Here is a 26,074-nt window from a genome sequence, read left to right on the forward strand (position 1 = left end):
TTATATTGGAGTTCCAGTTTCCACATTTAGCCCTAAAGCACTGTAATCTAGAAACCATACAGTATCTTATTCTCTGAAGAAAGTTAGTCATTAAAAACACCTTCATTTGGTTAGTTTCTGGACATAGTACTTCCTGTTTTTCTTCCTGGGGAAAAAAAAAAAACAAACTAGAATCTCTGGAATCCATGCTACAAAATTTTAACTTAAGTCTATACTTCAAGCAATTAAGGTTTCATATAAATCAGAAAACAAATCTAGTTAAAGTAGAATTCCAACTGTAATGAGTGACATAATGGCAAAATTCCATTGTAGTTTTAAAAGATCTGCTGTAACTAAAAACCACATTAGAACTTCAAGCATTTATGGATATATCTTCAAATTCATTCTCTCCATTGAATCATTCCTTCCCCTAAATGTACTTAAAATTTTCATAGTCATCTTTTCTAAGGTTCTTTAATTCTACAGAATGTGTGCTCTATTTGCTGCTTGATACTTTACACTAAAAGGCATCCCAAACACAGAAATATCTACAAACTCAGGATGTACATGTTCCATTAACGACATTTTAAAGGTGACAAGATGATAAGAAATCATTTCCTTGAATTTTATCCCATATCTAAGACTTCCAGAATATTTTTTTTTCAGTCTCTCCTTTTACCCCTGGAGCTAGGGTGAAAAAAAAGAGAACAGGTATCAGTGTGGATGCTGCTAACATAAGCACACAGATATGCAAGTACTTGGCAGGAGGGAGAAAAGGGGAAGGACAAAAGACATGACAGCAGGGAGAGGAGACTGGTCTTGCTGATTCATAAAATGCTTGGCTTAATGGGACATTTGGGCAGTGATATTATTTTGAAAACATTTATGCTAAAGCTTCTTTTGTAGTATATCAAATTAAGGAAAGGTCATATAGGTTGATGCAACTAAGTAAATTTTATTACAAAGAACAAGTTACAAAACACAATAATGCAGATGTGGCCTACCCTATAAACTATCTCCATGTCAAATCTGGATACCTCTCTTTAGACAGATAATTTATGTAGTATTTCTGATGCACCATTATCCCATTACATTCTTATACAGTATGTTTTTTACTAGCTATTTGTCAGGTAAATGTCATTCAGATTTTTTAACCTATCTCATATACCTCATAATATATGAGATATTTTATGAAACCTCATAATAAAGGGTATCTATATACCCTTTATTTTCTAAAATGTAATTTTTCAACATACAGCATCCATCAGGATATCTGGAGTAAGACTTCAGTATGTTTCTCTTTATGAATTGCTTTTTAAACTTTACCTCCAACAGAATATTCTTAAACTGTTTAAAGTTACAGTCTTTTGAAAAATCCTGGCATGTATTTGTAGCACTACCTCTGGAAAAAAGACTGGAAGCCTTCTTAATGTAAGAAATTTCTTCCGTCTGTTGCTCCACCAGCACCACCATCCCAACCCCCATTTATCACTCAGTACTAGGCACTCCAGGTCAGGAATGCAAAAAAAAAGAAAAGAAAAGATGGGTGAGGGCTTGGTGGCAGTATTAGTAAAGACCACCAACACAAAAGCTAACGAGAACATAATAATTGTCGGGGGGAAAATAGCTAACACCACTAATCCAAATGTCTATAAACATAAAAACAAATACAGAATTTTCAAAACAGAAGACGATAAATTAATGAGAAAACAAACTGAGTTCAAGACTTCAGAGCAAGACAAATTACATCTAAATTACATCTAACCAAGAATAAAAACACATTGTCAACAGGAGCCTGGAAACACTGTCAGGGTTCCCCACCAGTCAAATGTAAAGACAGCAGAAAGACCTCAGCAGTTTACCACAAGAGCCTCTACTTGATGTTGCCCTGGTCAACATTTTTATCAACCACTTGGGATGGACTCAAAGGTATGATCAGTAAGGATAATAAGGAGACAACAGCCTGACAGGATCACTAATTCCCAGAGCAGATGAAAGGTTCAGAAGGATTCAACAGGCAGAACAAGGAGCAGATATAAAATAATCCACAAAAGAAAAAATATAAAGCACTGCCAAGGGCCAAAAAAATAAGCTGCCCATCTATAACATGAGGCCTTGCTTATGAGCAATCAATCCATGTGAAATAAAACATCAAGTATGTCACAGACAGATGCTGTCTATAAAAGAAACCAATAACAAAAAATCAACTTGGGCTGTACTCATCAAATTACAGTTTTTAAACCTTCTTAGCATGCCTTGTGCTGCTCACTTCCTATCTGAAGTATTATATGCTTTTCTGAGAATCACATTTTTAAAGTGGCAATGAAAAACTGGAACATTTCAGGAAAGCTAGCATAATTGTGAAGGGTCTGAAATCACATCAAAGAGGGAGGGAGGGCAGACAGAGCTTTTGCAGCATAACTGGAAAGAGAACTGACATAATTCTTGTTCAATATCTAAAGATTTGTCACATAAAAAAGGAAAAACATAGAATTAGGACTACAGGAGGGCAAGGAATGCATACACTATGAAAAGCTACCTAATATTAAGTTGCTCAAAACTACCTTGAAAACCAGCGGTTCCCCATCTCTAGAGTGGAAGCCAAGCAAAGGCTGAACACAGACAAATGGAGATGTAATGGCAACCTGTCAAGACTGCTTCAAAGATCATGTCCATGCCCCTCAGGAAGGTTGCACAAAGCTACTTCCAACCCTGTGATTCCCTAATTCTGGAGATCATCTATACCCCCGAGTGTACAGGTAGGAAAACTAAAGCCAGATCTGCAAACTGCCTTGTTTAGTTATAACAATCATTAAACAGCAAAACCAGGACCAGAGGGCAGTTTTCCAGGGTCCCAGATTTGTGCTCTTTACTCTGTTCCAATCTTTTCACTCCAGATATCAGGCCAACCTGACCAGGTCACCTACAGAGGAAACATTTTCTTCTTACAAGTTCATTCAGACGTGGGAAGTAGAAATTGGAGAAACCAATTACAGTGTTTAGGACAAGAGATTTTGATTGTTTTTCATTTCTTTTTGTAATGTTCAAAGTTACTCAGATAGCCAAAGAAACACCAACCCTGAATGTACACTGATACTGTACATGTGTCCCCACTAAGAATTTAGCTCTGAGGGCTTTGTAACCAGAGGATTCTGGTCCCTCAGGAACACAAAGATGAAGCCTCACTGTGCTTAAACCTTCTGTCCAACTCAGTAGGTGTTGACAGATTGTGGAAAAGGCAAAAGAAGGTCTTATGTTTTCACCTCAGTCAAAAGACAGAGATGGAATCTGTTCTGGTAAATAAAGAGGAGATTTCAGTATGTGAGACAAACTGGAATGCCAATGTTAGTAATTTTCTCAATGAAGTCACATACTAGGATTTAATCCATAATTAGACAAACTCAGTGTTTTCAAATAAAACACATTTTTCAAATAATAGACATTGATTATCTTAAAAAAAAAAAAAATACATAGCCAGGCGCAGTGGCTCACACCTGTAATCCCAGCCCTTTGGGAGGCTGAGGCGGGTGGATCACCTGAGGTCAGGAGTTTGAGACCAGCCTGCCCAACATGGTGAAACCCCGTCTCTACTAAAAAAATACAAGAATTAGCCTGGCGTGGTGGCATGCGTCTGTAGTCCAAGCTACTTGGGAGGCTGAGGCAGGAGAATCACTTGAAACCAGGAGGCGGAGGTTGCAGTGGGCAGAGATCGCACCACTGCACTCTAGCCTGGGTGACAGAGCGAGACTCTGTCTCAGAAAAAAAAAAAAACAAAAAAAACAACTATACACAACTTGCTCTCCTTCAGCCCCCTGCCCTACCATTCCGCCATAAGCTCAAGGTCATCCTTCCTTCTCTCACTAAAAAGCATCCTAATGACACCAATACACAAATTCAGTTTGCTTCATAACTCAGAGAAATTTATTCTCAGAACTGAAATTATACAATGTTTACTTTAATCCTAAAAATCAAAATTGTAATGAACCTCTGCTGGGGCTAATCAGGTACCACAATACTGTGCTATGCATTTTTTAAGCACTTTGATAAATATTTTATTGAATTTTACAGATAAGGAAAAACGAGGTTCCAAGAGATTAAGTTACTTGCCCAGGGTCAAGAGTTACTAAGTGCTGGAACCAGGATTCAAATGCAGAACTTAAGGCTCCCAAATCTTAAACACTATACAACATTGCCTGGCTAGTTGCTCAAGGAGAGCTGATGCTATAAAGGCGGCAGTCCCCAACCTTTTTGGCACCAGGGACCGATTAATGAAAGACAATTTTTCCATGAACTAGGGGTAGGGGGATAGTTTCAGGATGAAACTGTTCCACCTCAGATCATCAGGTATTAGATTCTCATAAGGAGTGTGCAACCTAGATCCCTTGCATACACAGTTCACAATAAGGTTCACCCTCCTATAAGAATCAGAATCTCTGCTGATCTGACAGGAGGCGGAGCTCAGGCAGTAATGCTCAATTGCCTGCCACTCACCTCCTGCTGTGTGGCCCAGTTCCTAGAACGCCAGGGACCTGTAGGGTTCCATGGCCCCGGGGGTTGGGGACCCCTGCTGTGAGACTCCACACTTCAACTGGAACCACAGCAAGAGAGCAGGGCCCAAGATCACTTAAGAGTTTCACAGGTATCAGATGGCAAGAAGTCCCATTCTCTGAAATACTATTGAGATTCTATTTTGCAACCAGAGGCTTACAGGGCAGCAGGGAAGACTAAGTATAGACATGAAAATGATATTCCTTTTGTTTTGAAGGTAAAGTGGGAAGTCTCTTAATAGTTACATTAATAGGTAAATTTCATTTCTTTCTGTGCTAGGCACTGCGACCAAACTCCTTTTCTGTTCCCTCTCAACGTGGATTAAGTAGATTTGGACCATAAAGCCCATTCTCTACACTTGGAGTTAGTGAGCTAAAAAGGCAATAAGAACTCCATCCCCTTCAGAAGTCACTCACAACAAAAGATTTAATTCAAAATTTAGGTGAAGATTACTTCTATGCTAAAATTTTAGGAGTCATTTAACATTTTCCTTTAGTATGTTTGATTATAATTTTCAATGTGTGTGCTACTTTTGGAATTCTTTTAAAGGTTCATGTTTTTAAAACAAATAAAGTAACCTGCCTCTTAAAAAAAAAAAAAGTCACTCACAACTGCTTGGCTGTCACTGATGGGCTGTGCATGCCACAGTCCCTGGAGGACCCTACTGCAGGGCTGATGATTCACAGCACGTGCAGACCAACAAAAACAAACTGCCATTTTTCTCCTGAAATGAGGATTTATAGTCATGATTGCCACCCCCTGGGGGCACTTCACTGACTCCCTAATATAACACTCAAGGTGAATCTGATTAAAATCAAATTTATCAGTGGTAAATCCAATGTGTTTAAATTTAAGAAAACTCATTTTGATTACATAAAAACATTTGTATAAGATGTTTTAGATATATATACAGTATTACACATAACTGGGATAATGTTTTTGGGGGACAGGAAGGTACAGCCTGAATTAATTTAATGGTTTTTAGATTGAGTCTAAACCAATGTCCAAAACTGAAAAACCTGGTTATTTTGTACAACAAACAAATTCTGGCAAATATTGACAATATGGCAACAGAACTTAGTTCTAGTACCACATCTTACTGCTGAATATTGGGACAATCATGGGTAAGTCATTACCCTCTCTGAGAAGCAGTTCCCTACCTAACCTGTAAATTGGTAACAATCATTTTAAACTCTGTAAGGGCAAACAAATTTATTGTTGTTATGTTTATAATACTCCTAAGAGAATAACTATGTCCACTTCAACAATTTAATAAGGAATATTTGGAAGACATTAGACGGATAATTCATTTAACTCCCCTTTCTCCCAAAAAAATCTGGTTTTCTTATATTTTTTATTTAGCAACAGGTAAAAATTTTAACCAAAAACTTAATTTTAAAATGTTTAATTAATTTTAAAGTGTAGATAACCCACCAACCTTGGTAAACTATTTAAACCAGGCCAATGTGAATGAAACTAAAATATGACACTATGCCATTGAAAAAAGAACCTGCCACCAACACTGCCATCTTACATTTGTTCAGAATTTCCAAGTTAAATACAATGTTGTATTCACATTTGAATGAAAACATTCAATTCTCTTTTTTTTTTTTTTTTTTTTTGAGACAGAGTCTCGCTCTGTCACCAGGCTGGAGTGCAGTGGCGCGATGTCGGCTCACTGCAACCTCTGCCTCCCGGTTCAAGTGATTCTCCTGCCTCAGCCTCCTGAGTAGCTGGGACTACAGGTGTGCGCCACCATACCCAGCTAATTTTTGTATTTTTAGTAGAGACAGGGTTTCACCATGTTGGCCAGGATAGTCTCGATCTCTTGACCTTGTGATCCGCCTGCCTCAGCCTCCCAAAGTGCTGGGATTACAGGCGTGAGCCACTGCGCCTGGCCAAAAAACATTCAATTCTCAAAATAAATATGCATGGTCAGGAAGGTTACGTGTTGCTGGGATAATTTTACAAATGAGGAAGATGAAGGTGATAAAGAAAAGTAATAGATCCAAAGCCCACAGCTAGCAGTGCTGGTGTAAGTAGAAGCCAAACCCAGCCTTCTGGTTCGCCCTGCCCAAGATCACGTCTGCCTCCAAACACCAGACTGTACTTTCCAATCTCGGTTTATCTGTAGACTTGTACAGAAGCACAAACTCTCCAGATCTTTTAGTTTCCAAGCAATATACTGATCTAATAAATGATTTAGAATGCCTTAAATCAATACCTCCCATTAAAAAAAAAAGTAGAGCTTAATAAAGTATTCAAAGTCAACAGCCCACTATACCCCCACCCGCACTGAGTAAAGCAATTTTCTTTACTACATCTAAATAATTTTGTAGAAAAATTAATTCTCTGAGAACACTCTAATATCAGATAACTAATGTAGTTCATGGCCTACTGTGGCTTACTTATAAAAACTTTGCTTAAAAGGTCAAGTGAATAGAATGTCTTAATTTATAAATTAGAAATTATAAATATTAATCTTTCCTGATATATCAAAAAGCAGCATAGAAATTTTTAACCAAGTGTTTTTCAATTTTTGATATCCATTTTGTTTTAAACTCATGTTTTTAAAAAATCAGTTACTGAGCTATCATCATGTGTTTAGCCCTGTGCTCATTTAATCAATTAAACCGTTGATTTTTATCTTAACTCTGATATTGCTTAACTCAGTATTCGAACATGACACCCTGATAGATCCATCTCTGTGTACAGGTATGAATGGGGGGAAAAAAATCAATGCACAGCAAATGGCCTTTTTTTCGCACCGCACAAAGACTGCTCTTACTCTTTACATAGCCTGCTGTCTGTCCTCTCTTGGTCTGTCAGGCAAGACTGGGCAAGGACACACCCAGTGCCCCCCCACCAACACACTTTTATACCTTCACCAAGTTGGACCACCTAGAGAAGTTGTCTTAGCACTGAAAAGTTACACAATCTGACTGAAATTGTGCCCCCTTTATTAAAAGATTCTTTCTGCTCACCTTCCAGGCCATGAGAGCACTGAAAGGAGGATGAGTTGCATTATAAATGTACCCCCTTTGGTACTAATGCTTAACACATCCCCTAACTTATAAAAGTGATTTTGTAACTCCCCAAAATGAGCACAATGGGCTTGCATTTGTTCATCATGACTGTGCCCATAAATCAAAGCACAGAGCTAATTAAAGCCTCATGATGGTAGTCTTCTGTCCCCAGAGGATCAAGTTCAACTCCTCATCACGGCACACAACGTCCACTATGGTCTGACCTGCCTCTGCCATCTCCTCTCCTGCACTACCCTCTTCTAACACTTAGTACCCCCTGTAGCAGCTGTGCAGAATCTGAATTGGAAAAAGGGGGTAACTGTTTCACACTCCATTTTTGCACAAGCTTTACTTGCTGCCTAGAATGCCTTTCCATACCCCCTCCTCTGGCCAACCACCTGTAAGCCCTCCTAACAGTATTTGCCTTGTTAATTCCTTTCATTTGCCATTACTGAATCCAAGTGTCCCTTTCTCTTTTGGACAACTTCACAGATCCCCAGGAAGAACTGATAATTCCCCCCTCATATATACCATATACACCATTCAGAGGGTACTTAATGTGAGTCATCTTACTTTCCACCCAGTGAGCCCCAAGAAGATGGGGAAAAGGTCTGAGTCAGCTCTGAATTCCCAGGACTCACCCAGTGCTGGTATAAATCAAACAGTCAATACTGGAGGAAGAATTAATATTGCTTAGCAGGCCAGGGAATTCTTCCCATGCTGGGGGTGCCAGGGTGCAAGCAGTCAGGACTTGGCTGAGTCTTCACTCCCAGCCCTGGAGAAGACACTGCCTGACAGCCCAGGGCACATGCCCAGAGACAAGGGCACACTCTCCCAAAAAGGAGCACTCCAAGTGGGATGTGCCAGACAAGGAAGGAGTGAGGAGGCAGACACTGCACTAGCACTTCCTGGGAGTACTGGTGCAACCTAAAGGATGGGAATTTTCTTTTAATCATAAGAGCTTGCCTTTTATCTCCATTTATATGGCTTTGTCTCCTATATTCATCAATAAATGGCTGCTCTGTAATAGAAATAATTTAATCAAACAGAGCATCAATATAAATATTCCCCAAACTAAAACAAAGTCCTTACCTATGCAAAATTGAACCAGCCAACAATGTTCCTATCCCACCCCTAGCACTAGAACACTCCATATACTTTGACTCAGGGGTTGCTTGCTTCTATTTTATACATCATATAATAAGGTTGGTTATATTGTTTCCAAGCCCCCTGTAGATTAAAAGCCGCATATCTGGAAAAGACCTAAAGAAGAAGACAAAAAATTTACAAAAAACCAGACCCAAGAACCCTCAAGTCTAGCAATCTGAATGATTTTTGCCCTACTGGATGCACAGTACATTCCGTCTAAAAGTAGATTTTTTTTTTTTTTTTTTTTTGAGATAGTTTCGCTCTGTCACCCAGGCTGGAGTGCAATGGCGCCATCTCAGCTCACTGCAACCTCTGCCCCCCGAGTTCAAGTGATTCTCCTGCCTCAGCATCCTGAGCAGCTGGGACTACAGACATGCGCCACCACGCCCGGCCTAAAAGTAGGTTTTTAAAGGCACAAATTATCAGCTTTCTGGGAGTGCTGACTATAAAAAAATTAAACATTTCTCAATATATTCCTATAAAGCATAACTATATGTAAAATAAAATTATATAAGCAATTCTACTAGAAATTTGCCCTCAGAATGTAACCGGGCAAGATGAATACACCAATAATGTTTATTGTAGAATTGTTCATAATAGTGAAAAACTGAATACCTATTAAAAAGGTATTGAGAGGCCGGGTGCAGTGGCTCACGCCTGTGGTCCCAGCACTTTGGGAGGCCGAGGCGGGTGGATCATGAGGTCAGGAGTTCAAGACCAGCCTGACCAGTGTGGTGAAACCTCGTCTCTACTAAAAATACAAAAAAAAAAATTAGTCGGGAGTGGTGGTGTGCGCCTGTAGTCCCAGCTACTCGGGAGGGCTGAGGCAGGAGAATCGCTTCAACCTGGGAGGCGGAGGTTGCAGTGAGCCGAGATCGCACCACTGCACTCCAGCCTGGGTGACAGAGCGAGACTCTGTCTCAAAAAATAAATAAATAAATAAATAAATAAAAATAAAAAGGTATTGAGAAACAGATTTTTTATATATATATATATATATATATATATGAACACAACATGGTCATTTTAGATCATATTCATTAACATGAGAAAACAGCCAAAGTATTGAGTTAAAAAATAAAGGCTGATGGGCCAGGCGCGGTGGCTCACACCTGTAATCCCAGTGCTTTAGGAGGCCAAGGTGGGCAGATCACCTGAGGTTGGGAGTTCGAGACCAGCCTGACCAACATGGAGAAACCCTGTCTCTACTAAAAATACAAAATTAGCAGGGGGTGGTGACGGATGCCTGTAATCCCGGCTACTCAGGAGGCTGAGGCAGGAGAATCACTTGAATCTGAGAGGCGGAGGTTGCGGTGAGCTGCGATCACGCCATTGCACTCCAGCCTGCGTAAAAACACCGAAACTCCATCTCAATATAAATAAATAAATAAATGCCGGTAAACAGAATGTGAAGTTATATAACTTCACTCACATTATATCATGAGAGTGACACGTGTGTATGTTTTGGTATGTGCATGTGAGCACACATGCGTGCATATTATCAAACTGTTAAGAGTGACAACTCCTGTCTCACCAAACTGTTAACTGTGATTTTTGCTTCTTCACAATTTTCTGTGTTGTCTGAATTCCCTATAGAAAGATAGATTTTCATATAATCATTTAAAAAAAATTTTTTAAGACATATTCCACAACAGGCATATTCATCACAAACACCACTTTACAGGATAAAAGATACAGGAGAAAAAGGTATATAGATGCATGTCTGTAGCCAGTTTGGATGCAACTACCATGTGTTGCTTTCCGTCTTTCTCCAATACTACTAGAGAAATCAGCAGAAAGCTATAGACTCATCACTGCAAATTCATCAACACAACTAGAAAACACAACATTGAAAGTTAGAGTATCTATACATAAAGATATCTCACATAACACTCCAGCCACCCTATCAATGTCACAGTTTTCTTAGTTCTATCTGGAAGAAGTACTTCATCAAATTTTCAATGTCAAAACACGAATGCATGTCAATCTATGAGGGAAATACAATCTTGAAGGAAAATATACACAAAATGAAGGTAGACCCGTACAAGCCCACTGGATGGCAAAGAGGATCCCTGGCTCAAAAAGTTTTGAAAATACCATTTTTTGCTCTACCGGTAGGATTTGATGGCATGATGTCTCACAGAAGGTTCTCCGCTCCCAGACATGGGTCCCTCAGCTTCCTGCCTCAGCAGCGCAGCAGGAAGCATCATGGGAAGGTGAAGAGCTTTCCTAAGGATGACCCTTCCAAGCTGGTCCACCTCACAGCCTTCCTGGGATACAAGGCTGGCATGACCAACATCATGCGGGAAGTCGACAGCCCAGGATCCAAGGTGAACAAGAAGGAAGTGATAGAGGCTGTGACCATTGTGGAGATACCACCCATGGTGGTTGTGGACATTGTGGGCTTCGTGGAAACCCCTCGAGGCCTCCAGACCTTCAATACTGTCTTCGCTGAGCACATCAGCGACGCATGCAAGAGACATTTCTATAAAAACCGGCATAAATCTAAGAAGAAGGCCTTTACCAAGTACTGCAAGAAATGTCAGGATGAGGATGGCAAGAAGCAGCTGGAGAAGGACTTCAGCAGCACGAAGAAGTACCGCCAAGTCATCTGCATCACTGCCTACACCCAGATGTGCCTGCTTCCTCTGCACCAGAGGAAGGCCCACCTGATGGAGATCCAGGTAAAGGGAGGCACCATGGCCAAAAAGCTGGACTGGGCCCACGAGAGGCTTGAGCAGCAGGTACCTGTGAACCAAGTGTTTGAGAAGGACGAGATGATCGACGTCATCAGGTTGACCAAGGGCAATGGCTACAAAGGGGTCACCAGTCGTTGGCACACCAAGAAGCTACCCCACAAGACCCATCGAGGCCTGTGCAAAGTGGCCTGTACTGGGGCACAGCATCCTGCCCCTGTGGCCTTACCTGTGGCATGCATTTGGCAGAAAGGTTACTGTCACAGCACTGAGATCAACAAGATCTATAAGATCAGCCAGGGATACTTTGTCAGGGACAGCAAACGGATCAAGAACAATGCCTCCACTGACTATGACCTGTCTGACAAGCCACCCTCTGGGGGCCTTTGTCCACTATGGTGAAGTGACCAATGACTTTGTCATGCTGAAAGACTGTGTGGTGGACACCAAGAAGCAAGTGCTCACCCTTCACAAGTCCTTGCCAGTGCCAACCAAACGGCGGCCTCTGGAGAAGATTGACCTTAAGTTCATTGACACCACCTCAAAGTTTGGCCATGGCTGCTTCCAGACCATGGAGGAGAAGACAGCATTCATGGCACCACTCAAGAAAGACCGAACTGCAAAGGAAGAAGGAGCTTAATGCCAGGAACAGTTTTTGCAGCTGGTGGGGTCTTAAAAGTTATTTTCCACTGGAAAAAAAAATACCATTTTTGAGATAGCATTCTGACAATGCTCATTCACAAAAGTTTTAACTTTTGTAGGCTCTCCAGAGCAAGGGGCAAATTCAAGGAGGAGCGGGAAAAAGACAGTACAAGCAAATGAGAACTTACATTTTCACTTTAAAAATATTTTGGAAAACACTAAAAATATTTCTGTCATAGATTCAAATTTAATATTGGAGGAATAAGGTATCTGAAGGTATCTAATCTTAAAAAATTATGATTTGAGTATAATGCTAGTTACATTATTTCTGAATTCTAGTAATTTTATTCCTTATAAAAGGCACAAGAGGATTAAAAAGTATGGGTTAATTACAGCAACCTTCTTAGTCAAAATAAATAGCACAGAAAAAAATGAACTTTAAAAAACAAATATGGTAGATTACTCTGAAATGTCACAATATCATTACAGCAGAATAGCTGCCCATGAATACTTCTGCGAAGGTGTGATGTATACGTAGACAGGCAGACGACTGGCTGGCAGGCAGATAGGCAGGCAGGCTGACAGAGAAAAGGAAAGGAGATATGGAATGAAGATGAAGAAAGGGACTCTATAGCAAATGGAAAAAAGAAAGAAAAATTCTATTCTGTCTCATGCTGCAGATGCCCTCAGGAAATGTCATTAATGACATGTTCTCATTACAGAAATTCCCTAGATTGGTCAGAGAACCTGCTTTTTTTATTCCCAGATCAAAAACTACATGCACTCTTTTGTACATCAAGGCTCATGAATATACAGCACATGGCTAAGAAATTATTCTCTGCCCAGCATGTCCTCATCAAGATATATCTGTGGCCTGCTATAACCTCTACTGACAACACTGACAGTTGCACAGGAAGACCAACACAAAGACAGAGCAAACAGACACACAACACATAATAAATCTGTCAAAATTGTATTCTGAGATTCAAGATTTTTTGGTCCACGTGATAATTTCCAAATGCATTTAGACCTTGAATCACTGAAGACTTTCTCGCTTTCCCAGCTTTTCTGTCAAGCTGCAGGATTCTTTTTTTTTTTTTTTTTTTTTGAGACTGAGTCTTGCACTGTCGCCTGGGCTCGTGTGCAGTGGTGCAATCTCGGCTGGCTGCAACCTCCACCTCCCAGGTTAAAGCAATTCTCCTGCCTCAGCCTCTCGAGTAGCCAGGATTACAGGCACCCACCACCATGCCCAGCTAATTTTTTGTATTTTTAATAGAGACAGGGTTTCACCATGTTGGCCAGGATGGTCTCGAACTCCTGACCTTGTGATCCGCCTGCCTCAGCCTCCCAAAGTGCTAGGATTACAGGCATGAGCTACCACGCCCGGCCAAGCTGCAGGATTCTTAAAGCATCAAGAAAAGTACAGTATATTTGTACTTCAGGATACAAATGTGGTACCATGAAAACAAGTCTCTGGTGAGAGAGCACCTTCCCAAAAAGATAAGCCCCAACTAGGTGAGAGGAAGCCCTACAGAGTGCCCTCAAAGGTGAAAGAACAAACCAAAATCCCACTGGCACGTGGTAACTTTCAGCATTTTTCATCTCTTCTCTCATTTCTTCTCCCTGAATGTGTTTGCAGGTATGTGTCCCAGTACACCAAAATGCATTTACAGATCTTTAAGTTACAAAGAATAAAGAAACACTGATCTAGAATATTCGAAAACCATATTAAAGGCAAAGTCCTTCTGATGACTAATGAACTAAGTTCAAAATTCCACAATTTTATCAAATTGTCTAATTTCATAATTGTTCCTACTTCAAACAATGGATGCAAACAGAATGGATCTCCATTTTAAGGTTTCCTTGCAGCAAAATGCCCAAAGCCACAATTCTGATCCAAGAAAACTCAAAGCTCTCAGTCACTACACAGCAAAGCAGTTAAGAGTATAGATATTTTTGAGCCACTGTGTGTTCAAATACTAGCTCTGCCATTTATTAGTTGTGTGGCCAAAGCCAAATTACTTAGTATCTGTGCCTTGGTTTATCTCTCACAGGGTTGTTGGAAGTTTTAAATAAATTAATACATGTAAAGCCTTTATAACAGTATGCGGCACTTGATGTAAGTCTTTTCAAGGTTTTTTAAGAACTTAGCTCAAGCAAGGTTTTGAAATGTGAACTGTTCCAACTTCCAAGAGGAAAAGGAGAAAGTAGAGGTGGTTTTGTAGGTTTTTTGTTTTGTTTTTCAAAGGATAGCTTTGACAGGCCACTAATTCAAACAATTTTAAATACACTTGTAGTGTTTCATGCGTTAAGTGCTTTGCCTTACAGTTCTAGAGTATAGACTTTTACAAACACACAACTGATTTAAAAAGCAGCACTTAGCCAGGCACGGTGGCTCATGCCTGTGATCCCAGCACTTTGTGAGGCTGAGGTGGGTGGATCACATGAGCCCAGGAGTTTGAGACCAGTCTGGCCAACATGATGAAACCCCATCTTTACTAAAAATACAAAAATTAGCTGGGCATCATGGTGGGTGTCTGGAATCCCAGCTACTCAGGAGACTGAGGCATGAGAATCACTTCAGCCCGAGAGGCGGAGGTTGCAGTGAGCAGAGTTCCTGCCACTGCACTCCAGCCTGGGCAACAGAGCAAGACTCCATCTCAAAAAAAAAAAAAGAGAGAGAGAGAAAGGGTAAAATATCACTTCTGTAAAACTTAGGTAGTAGGAAAGTGTTTTTCTCCCCCCCTCAAAAGAGGGAGTCTCGCTCTGTCACCCAGGCTGGAGTGCAGTGGCATGATCTCGGCTCACTGCAACCTCCACCTCCTGGGTTCAAGCAATTCTCCTGCCTCACCCTCCCAAGTAGCTGGGATTACAGGGATGCGCCACCATGCCCAGCTAATTTTTTTTTTGTATTTTTAATAGAGACAGGGTTTCACCATGTTACCCAGGCTGGTCTCAAATTCCTGACCTCAGGTGATCTGCCCGCCTCGGCCTCCCAAAGTGCTGGAATTACAAGCATGAGCCACTGTGCCCAACCTAATTTTTGTATTTTTAGTAGAGGCAGAGTTTTGCCAAGTTGGCAATCCTCCTACCTCAGCCTCCCAAGTAACTGGGACCACAGGTGCATGCCACCACACCTGGCTAACTTTTTTATATGTTTTGTAGAGATGGGGTTTCACCACATTGCCCAGGCTGGTCTCAAACTCCTGAGCTCAAGCAATCCACCTGCCTCAGCCTCCCACAGTGCTGAGATTAAAGGCATGGGCCATCACGCATGGCCCTTTTTCTCAATTTCTTACATTTGAAATATCCCATTATTTTATTTAGTGCAGGGGTGATAATTAAAATAATCATAAGTTTCATCAGCATGAGATATGGAAGAGAACATGGAATGGACACAACCCTAGTTTTCAGGCAACATATAAATATGCTGTTTGGTTGGGGCAGCCAATTTACTGTATCTTATTACTGATATTATCCATTTGCTGACTGGGGGAAAGTGTAGATTTCTCCCAAAAGCAGATGGCCAATCTACCATAGAAAGCTATTTTCTGACATAAGCAACTACCAGCAGAGAAGTAAACTCTCAATAATCAGAACAAGTCCTTTTGAACTCTATAGAGTGCTCATTATCAATATCATAAATAATACAACAAAAGGCAAAGGCTCCCTTGAAAAGAGTCTTAACAACTAAAGATAAAGGAACCGGCCCATAAATGAGTGGTTGGTAGAGGGCATTTGGCAGGAGCACGTGGATAAAGAGCCTCAAAAATAAAATGAGAGCTAGTAATGTTCTCTGAGACAGTAAACTGTTCAAAAGTATGAAAAACATCTTTAAAACCCACACAAAGGGATTTTTAAAACAGGAAAATCTATTAACCCACACATTGTTGGGTTATTTTTCTTAAGTACACACGTTTTGGAAACTTCAGAATCTCAAAATATATTCCTGATTAGCAACACTCAAGTTTCCAGCTGCCTTTACATTTGTTCACTTTGTCAAAGCCCTAATTCTACCAAAGTCCTTTGTCCTGTACAAATGCCAGCTCAGCTCACCTTACTAGAAAGGCTCTTCTGGTTTTGTCAGCTGTGCCCATGATAAGCAGCTGGGGAGTATGGAAAAACCATTAACCATTGACTGAAAAAGAGGGTAGCCATGGAGTTTCACCATTTGTTGCAGAAGTGGTTATAAAAAAAATGTAAATCAAAAAATGAAATTAAAAAGACTATTCATTGCTCCACACCTGCTCCAAAAAGCTTTGCAATCACCAATCCATGTAAAACAGCCACAGCCCAATTAAAGGAAGCATTAATCCTTGTTTAAACAGAGAGAGAAAAAAACTAACAAGGTACAAAGCAAAGGCAAATCACTCAGGGCAAATAACTCAGAAGCAGGAAGAGAAATGTCCACAGATGCACTGGGGATAAACCAAAGGTCTTTCTGAGGTCTGTGTTTCCCTGATGTAGTACTCTAAATGTATGGCATATCCAGGGCAGAGTAACATCAATTTGGAATGTATGCAGGAGAGCTTTTTACAACTTCAAAGCATTGAAATGTGTTCCTAATTAGTATGAAATATATGAAAACCAAATGCAGATTAGAACTCAAATATTTCCCATCTTTAGCATAGTCCAATTGCTGGGCAATAGTGCCACTGTTTCCATTCCCTCCTATGCCTACCTGTGCCCACCACCTCAAGAAGTGTGGCTATTGGGAGGGTTCTCCCCCTGAGCCTGTGCAAGAACCCCACTGAAAACCCCACATCCAAAGCTGGCCATGAGTCGAATCCAATCAGGCACCAACAGTCTGGGGTGTTTGCCTCTATTCGAAAGACAAGAGAGCCAGTGGACATCATCACTATGGCTAGCAGGATTATGCACACCCTGGGGCACAGGGGCTGAGGGAAGCCTCCCAAAAGAACTGAATGGATTTTCAATGAAGAAGCCAAGTAAACTACGCTGCCTGGTTATGTTAGACAGTATGTGCTATACAGAGGATGTGCATTCTAGTATGAAACAATGAAAGAGAAAAGAGCATTAACATTGATAGAATGCTAATGCAGGGGCCAAGATACTAGAAACAAATTATCTCAATTAATGCAACTGAGGCCCACAGGAGTTAAAAACTGGCCCCAGGTCACAATGGTAGTAATGGCTAAAACCAGGATCTAAACTCAGGTCTAACTACAAATTAAGTGTTCTTTCTGTCAAATCAGATGCCTTTCATTATTCTTCTCATTTATCATGCCGCCCTGAAATAGTTAAGCTTCAACTATGGGCATCTATAAAGGTGATGTCAAACTCAAGAGTGAGCCGAGAATTTCCTGGACAACCCAGGAATACATGCTGGCTTGGGAGAACTCCTTTAAACTCTAAAATGTTTCCCTTTTACCACTTTTGATAAAAATATTTCTCAAAATATTTGTCTTCTTGAAGAGAATATACCAAACACCATTAACCAGTATTTGTGTTGTCCATGTCCATGGAGTTCTGCCATTAGAAATGACAGACTGCACTGCACCTTAGAGATGGAAGGGGCTGCACAGACCACTTAGTCAAACCCCAGGACTGCAGGAGTTTCCTCCAAGATTTTTTTTTGAGACGGAGTCTCACTCTGTCTCCCAGGTTGGAGTGCAGTGGCACGATCTCAGCTCACTGCAACCTCCGCCTCCCGGGTTCACGCCATTCTCCTGCCTCAGCCTCCTGAGTAGCTGGGACTACAGGTGCCTGCCGCCACACCCAGTTAATTTTTTTTTGTATTTTTAGTAGAGACGGGATTTCACCATGTTAGCCAGGATGGTCTCCATCTCCTGACCTCGTGATCCGCCTGCCTCGGCCTCCCAAAGTGCTGGGATTACAGGCGTGACCCACCGCGCCCGGCCTCCTCCAAGATTTTTACAAGATGGCAGAGCAAAAAAAGTGAATATGAAAAGAAGGCCATTTACATATGGTCCAACAGACCTAAGATTTAAGCAGTTTGGGGGACACAAAAGTTCTAATATTCCATCAACATTCAAAGTCACCCCACCAGCACCTGAGTTTTATCCAAGCAAACAGAAACAATAATCTCACTAAAGCCAAACTGGTCGCCTATCCATCTTCACACTTTCTAAACCCCATAATCTCATGAATTCAGACTCAACTGTTCATCAGGTTTTATGAGAGTGGTGGCTTGTTTTAGCCTTTGTGAAACTTTCTTTCTTCCCTGCCCAGACTCAAAGGGCTATGTATACTTTTCACTACCATGCGTGTTCTAAAAACTTTTATTCAGTTCAGAAGAATTCTTACCAGCAAAGATCAAAGAGCTCTGTTTTAGCAAAGAAAGCAACATTTTATCTGGCAGAATTCTTAGGTGTCAGTAAAGTAGTAGTGTTTCTCAGTAGAAATATTACTGATGTTAGCATAAGTTTTTTGTTTTAAAAAATAAGATGTCCTATTACTTAAACCAATCCCAAAAGGTATTAGCATGTATAAAAAAAAGTTCTGGCCAGGTGTGATGGCTCATCCCTGTAATCCCAGCACTTTGGGAGGCCGAGGCAGGTGGATCACCTGAGGTCAGGAGTTTGACACCAGCCTGACCAATATGGTAAAACCCCGTCTCTACTAAAAATACAAAAATTAGCTGGACGTGGTAGCATGTGCCTGTAGTCCCAGCTACTCAGGAGGACTTGAGAAGGAGGAAACAGGAGAACTACTTGAACTGGGGAGGCGGAGGTTGCAGTGAGTTGAGACTGCACCACTGCACTCCAGCCTGGGCAACAGAGCCAGATTCCGTCTCAAAAAAAAAAAAGAGAAAGTTCTTCTACATCAGTAGGTACCAGATTAGAATAAGAAATATTAACAAATATTCTTATTTATCAACCTTTCCAGGTCTTCATTCACTCAAAATAAGATCAAGATTTCAATTATGACTACCGCCAGCTGCTGGAGGTAAAGAGAAAGCCAGCCAGGCACATGGTCCTCCACTCCCATCACCTGCCTTTCATTATCCTCCCACCTCCAGGCTGCCTAGATCTTTAACCCAGTGGGGTGGGGGCTGCTTGTCAGCTGCCTAGTCTCTTTGTTGACTGTACCTAGTTATTTTAGCACTATGCCTGAAACTTAAAAAGAAAGGAAATCCTAAATAGAAGCAAAATACAGGGTATCTGAAAATTCAATAAACATACAATAAACTTATTTTTTAAAAGTATGTAAGTTACATTTTCAAGTAAGATGATCACTGAATAACACACAATTTTCCCTGTGTGTCCAGACTGTTTGGACACTGTATTTATTGTACCACTTTCAGGTTAAGAATGAGATTCGATGATTTGAAATTAAAGGAACTTCACCTGGAAAGGTGTTTGGAGATTAAAGAAAATAACACTGAGCATGTTATTTAAATGCATCCTATGTTCTCTGTGGACATTCTGTATCTTAATCTGCTATAAATTAGCTCCCTAATTTCCTACCTACTTCCCCATGCACTCTAAACACCAAATTCTTTCTTTCTTTTTTTATTTATTTTTTATTTTTAGACAGAGTCTTGCTCTGTTAACCAGGCTGGAGTGCAGTGGCACGATCTCAGCTCACTGTAACCTCCACCTCCCAGATTAAAGCGATCCTCCTGCCTCAGCCTTCCAAGTAGCTGGGACTACCGGAGTGCACCATCATGCCCAGCTAATTTTTTTGTATTTTTAGTAGAGGGGGGTTTCACCATGTTGGCCAGGCTGGTCTCAAACTCCTGACCTCAGGTGGTCCACCTGCCTCAGCCTCCCAAAGTGCTGGGATTATGGGCATGAGCCACTGCGCCCAGCCCAAATTTTTTCTTTCTAAACATAAGGCATCACGACTTTGCTGCTGTTATTTTGGAAAACTGAAGAAATTATTAAAGAAAGAACTGTTGGCATCATTAGAATCTAGTCAATTTTATTACTAATTGCTATGTAACTCTAGGTGAGTCCCTCATCATAAATAAAAATGCATCTTAAGATTATAAATGTTGATCAGAGTACCATGCCAAGGGGCAGCAGACTACTCAATTCCTTTGAAAAAATATCAGAGAAAAGTTGAGGTAGAAAGGATTGTCTCTTTCTAATCCAAAATATTAAAGATGCATTTTCTGGCTATTTTGTCACCAAATGACTGACAGCTATGTGTGGAGAGAATCGGCATGCATGAGACAGCATGCAGGACCAGCCATCACCAGCCACACTTGTCTATCAGATGAACATGATGCTACTTAGTCTTGGCTGCATTCATCTGGAAAGGACCAGCTTTTGGCCTGCATTCCAGTTCTCATTTTCCTCATGTATCGGTATCACTCTACTGTCTATACCTCAACAAAAAAGAAAAAGTTTAGCAGGTGGACCTTTACTAGTACAACACGTTAGCTACAACCAAATTCATTTGTTATATCAAGAAAGATATCTGCATTCTACTTCCACATGAAAAGCCTTAGTAAATTTTACATTTGTTTTGAATGGATTGTATTACATGTATCCACACAAAAAACTACTATATAATGCACTGTGATGGAGGGATCTATTCACTCCACACTGCATGAATACCTCAATTACTAAAGGGAAAAAGAGCCCTTCTTGTGGCATTCAAAAGGGTGACTATATGGAGTTACAGCTGAACAACAGGGAAAAATATATCACTCTGATGATCAAAGAGGTAATATACTGTGTGTTAGTTTTCCATAGCCAAGTAGCCACATGTCACAGAACAAAAAAAACTATGGACAACTGCTCACCACTGAGGCAAGCATGTACTTTTATTCATCCTTTAATATGAAGCCATGACACACATAATGTTACTTTGAGCTTTGTGTAGGATAGATGTACCTTGCCTTATTTAAATTCAATAGAGTCATAAAGGAAAAAAATGCTGAAGATAATTTTCACTTTAAAAAAGAATTTCGAAAATACTTTTTAAAAAGTAAGTCCCAGAATGACTCATTCTACAAATATATTACATACTACAAGGAACAATAAATGTTTATGAATACACGTAGCAGGGACTACAGGCGCTCACCACCACACCTGGCTAATTTTTGTTTTTTGTTTTATTTTGTTTTGTTTGAGACAGAGGCTCACTCTGTTGCCCAGACTGGAGTGCAGTGGCACGATCTTGGCTCACTACAGCCTCTACCTCCCGGATTCAAGTGATTCTCCTGCCTCAGCCTCCCGAGTAGCTGGGATTACAGGCACGTGCCACCACGCCCAGCTAAATTATTTTTGTATTTTTAGTGGAGACAGGGTTTCGATGTGTTGGCCAGGCTGGTCTTGAACTCCTGATCTCAGGTGATCCACCTGCTTCAGCCTCCCAAAGTGCTGGGATTACAGGCGTGAGCCACCACACCTGGCCTGTATTTTTTTTTCTTTTTTTTTTCTTTAGTAGAAACTGTGTGTCGCCATGTTGCCCAGGCTGTCTTAAACTCCTGGGTTCAAGCGATCCACTTGCCTCTGCCTCCCAAAGTGCTGGGACTATAGGTGTGAGCCACCTCGCCTGGCCCATGAATGATTTTATGCTTGTAGTAACAATTCTAAACCAGGGGTTAGCAATCTCTGGCATAAAAACCAAAGAGAGCAAAAGTCAACAGTGAAGACTTAATGGCCAGTGCATAACAGTATAATCTCCCTTGATTCAAGTTAACATTTTCCAGTAAACATTTCTTGAGTACCTGCTAGGTGCCAAACAGTCCTATCTGGATCAGCATTTCCTACACCTACACCTCCTGACTTGACACACAGAAAGGACTCTCAGGCTTCATATGAATGCTGACGCTGATACCATATACCCAATACACTCAGATTTTGAAGTCCTAAAAACTATGAGTGGATACTACATATTAGTACTGGCAAAAATTAGAGTTAAGTTTAGCAAGAAAACCAATGTACACAGATGTTAATTGTTAGGAAAACTTACAAGAGAATACTTACTAATGACTGTCTGTGGGCTGGGTGCAGTGGCTCATGCCTGTAATGCCAGCACTTTGGGAGGCCAAGGCAGGCGGATCACCTGAGGTCAGGAGTTCGAGACCAGCCTGGCCAACAGGGCGAAACCCCGTCTCTACTAAAAATACAAAAATTAGCCGGGCGTGGTGGCGGGTGCCTGTAATCCCAGCTACTCGGGATGCTGAGGCAAGAGAATCACTTGAACCTGGGAGGTGGAGGTTATAGTAAGCTGTGATCACGCCACTGCACTCCAGCCTGGGTGACAGGAGCGAAACTCCGTGTCAAAAAAGAAAAAAAGAAATCTAGTATGAAGACAGAGTAATAAACAGAATGAAATAGTCCTAAGGCTATTCAAAGTCATAAAGAATAGGGAAAACTATTTTCTCACCTTAAATATCACACAAACAGGCTTAAGAGTTTGCCTATCAGATGTAACTTGGCATTTACATTGCTAATAGTGCTTTTTCAAAGAGTGCTCACACTTTCAGTTCCTTTTGAATGATAATACCTGGATCTCCTACCTACCCTAGGACTCAGACATACTAATAATGTCAAGCTGCAGATAAGCATTTTCATGTTCAGAGCAGAAATTTTTTGAGGGAGGTATTTGTTTTTGTGGGAAGGCATTGTATAGGAAGGTTCGTTCTGCTTTGTTCTAGTTTTTACTCGATACTCCATAAACAGTGAGTGCAAATAAAATTTATCCCTCATGAAAAGACATATATCACAAGACAAAAACCAATGGAAATGAAAAATTCCTAAAAGAGCTGTTTTCAGTACACACTAGAAAAAAGGATCCTCACTTCTTTGTGGTATTAAATTATTTGTCTTCACACAGTTTTCAACTCAAAACTAGTCGTCCAAAGACCCTTTGGAAAAAATGAAACTATAAAAGGCAATGGATTACTCGACCACAAGTAAATCCCTACAATTTTAAGATGACAGTCTACTTCAGTGCAATCGTTTAGACAATAAAGATTTAAAGGAAAAGAGAGGCAATAAAACACTTCACAAATCAAAAAAATTGCTTTCAGGATACAAAAAGATTTCCCTACACGAGGTCTAGCCTTGAAATTGCAGTAAGAAAAACATTTCTGAAGTAATAAACTGAAGATACAGACTTAATGTTAACTTCCAAACTATTCTTTATTTATCTTTTTACATTCTTTTTTTTTTTTTTTTTTTTTTTTTCAGAGACAGGATCTTACCCTATTGCCCAGGCTGGAGTAGAGAGGCATGATCACAGTAGCTCACTGCAGCTTTTGACTCCTGGGTTCGGGCAATCCTCTCACCTCCGCCACCTGAGTAGCTAGGATTATAGGCACGCACCACCACACCCAGCTAATTTTTTTATCTTCTTGTAGAGACAGGGTCTCGCTACATTACCCAGGCTGGTCTGGAACTCCTGGCCTCAAGTGATCCTCTTGCCTCAGCCTCCTAAAGCACTGGGATAACAGGAGTGAGCCATCGTGCCCAGCCCAATTTCATGTAATTTTTATTATGGCTTAAAACTGAAAGGGTAGCCAGGTGTGGTGGCTCACGCCTGTAATCCCAGCAGTTTGGGAGGCCGAGGTGGGCAGATCACCTGAGGTCAGGAGTTCAAGACCAGCCTGACCAATATGAGAAACCCCATCTCTACTAAAAAAATACAAAATTAGCCAGGCGTGGTGGCGCATGCCTGTAATCCCACCTACTTGGGAGGCTGAGGCAGGAAAACCGATTGAACCTGGGAGGCGGAGGTTGTGGTGAGCTGAGATCACGCTATTGCACTCCAGGCTGGGCAACAAGAGCAAAACCCTGTCTCAAAAAAAAAAAAAAAAAAAAAATCTGAAAAGGTATTAAAGGCTGTCCTTGTCCCTCAGCAGTTTGTCTCAAGGTAAATTAAGGCTACCATTTTCTTGTGAATCCATCCACAAATGTTGTATGCATACATAAGCAACATATAAATATTTCTGTATTTTCTCCTTTCTCCTCAAACGGCAGCAAAACACATATACTGTTTTACATCTTGTGGAGTTTTACTTTTTTCCCCATTTAATATCTACATCATCCTCTATCAGTATTTTCCTTATTCTTTTTTAATAACTACATGCTACTCCATCTTGGATAGACAAATTTTTATTTAACCAGTCTTCTATAATGAACATTTAGCTTGTTTCCAGTGTTTTGCTACTATAAATGATGCCTCAATAAAACTTGGCCATTCTTCATTTCAGTTTGGCATAAGATAAAAATCTGGATGTTAAATTGTTGGGTCAAATAGGTCTGTGCATTTATAAATCTGATGGATTCTATAAAATTATCCTCCATAAAGACTGTCCTAACTTACATTCCCACACAAAATTCAAGTACCTATCTCCCCATTCAGGCTAACAATTTGCTAAATTTTTATTTTTATCAATGTAATAGGTTTTTTAAAAATGGCATCTGGTGTAGTTTTAATTTTCATTTCTCTTATAAATCAAGTGAGCACCTCACCTTCTCATCATGTACATTTATCTCTCATTTCTATGAATCTCCATATTTGTTCTTTGTCCATTTTTCTACTGAATTGTTAGTCTTTTTATTGGTTTGTTGACATTTTTCATACATCAAGGAAATTTGTCTATCTTTGTGGAGCTGTAAACATTTTTCAAACTTGTCTTTTGACTTTGTGGGTTTTTTGGGTTTTTTTTCTTTTTTTGAGACGAAGTCTCGCTCTGTCGCCAGGCTGGAGTGCAGTGGTGTGATCTTGGCTCACTGCAACCTCTGCTTCACAGGTTCAAGAGATTCTCCTGTCTCAGTCTCCTGAGTAGCTGGGATTACAGGTACATGCCGCCATGCCCGGCTAATTTTTTGTTTTTAGTAGAGACAGGGTTTCACCATGATGGCCAGGCTGGTCTCCGATCTCCTGACCTCGTGATCCGCCAGCCTCAGCCTCCCAAAGTGGCTTGTGGTAGTTTTAAGTATGCAAAATCTTTTATTTTTTATACAATCTAACTTATGAATCTTGTTGTTTTTATTGCTTCAGGGTTTCATGTCAAGAAAAAAAAAAACTTTCATTCTAAACTATAAAAGTTTTCTCCCCTGCTTAGTTCTATTTCTTTTGTGACTTTGCCTTTTAAAGTTTGATCCATTTAAATTTCATTCTGGTGGAGGTATAAATTATAGATCCAACTTTATTTTTCTCCAGATGGCTACCCAGTTATCCCAACACCCTTTGAATAAATTCCCTCACTGATTTAAAATGCCACTTTTATCATGTTCTGTGTGTTCTGCGGTCTCCAGGTTCCTGTCTTCATATTTTATTTCACTGATCTAGATCTATACATGTGCCTTCATCACACAGTTTTAATTATTGTAGCTTACTATCCTTTAATATCTTATAGACTTGGTCCCACCTCTCATTACTCTTCTTTTTCATGGTGTTCCTATTATTGTATGCTCATTTCTATATTAATTTTAGCCTTAGTTTGTCAAGCCAAAAAAAAATTCCTGTTGGCATTTTCACTGGAGTTACTTCCAATTTACAGACAAATTTAGGGAGCTTATTTACCTTTAAGAAACAACCCTGCCGGGCGCGGTAGCTCACGCCTGTAATCCCAACACTTTGGGAGGCCGAGGCGGGCGGATCATGAGGTCAGGAGATTGAGACCATCCTGGCTAACACAGTGAAACCCCGTCTCTACTAAAAATACAAAAAAAATCAGCCGGGCGTGGTGGCGAGCGCCTGTAGTCCCAGCTACTCGGGAGGCTGAGGCAGGAGAATGGCGTGAACCCGGGAGGCGGAGCTTGCAGTAAGCCGAGATCGGGCCACTGCACTCCAGCCTGCGTGACAGAGCGAGACTCCGTCTCAAAAAATAAAATAAATAAAATAAAATAAAAAGCTGGCAATTTTGCTCCACCAAGTACAAATGATGTGATTCATGGCTCAACTAGAGCATTCATATTTCATTAGCATGGGTCCAATCACAAGATGATGGTCTTCCTCACAGGTAATAATGGTGTTTGGCATTAACCTCCCTCCTACAGACAGAAGGGCTATATGAAAAATGTATGAATGTCAAAAGTACTGTTAAAATAGCAGATTCCCTGAGTTTATCCATAAATTAAA

At 40.6% G+C, this 26,074-nt stretch overlaps 2 protein-coding genes across 2 annotated transcripts in view; one reads left to right on the forward strand and one right to left on the reverse strand.

The window, feature by feature from the left end:
• The window catches only part of ZSWIM6 (zinc finger SWIM-type containing 6), a 211,207-nt gene that overhangs the window by 143,276 nt on the left and 41,857 nt on the right, over window positions 1–26,074 (reverse strand). The window lies entirely within an intron of this gene.
• Window positions 127–25,544, forward strand: LOC100976074 (large ribosomal subunit protein uL3-like). The gene is given in 3 exon segments (XM_063604441.1): window positions 127–11,766; window positions 11,768–14,471; window positions 15,105–25,544. Coding segments are annotated over 2 exon segments (1,374 nt in total). The 5' UTR covers window positions 127–10,663; the 3' UTR covers window positions 12,039–14,471; window positions 15,105–25,544.

The sequence above is a fragment of the Pan paniscus genome, chromosome 4 (assembly GCF_029289425.2).
Source record: "Pan paniscus chromosome 4, NHGRI_mPanPan1-v2.0_pri, whole genome shotgun sequence".
NCBI classification, from domain to species: Eukaryota; Metazoa; Chordata; class Mammalia; order Primates; family Hominidae; genus Pan; species Pan paniscus.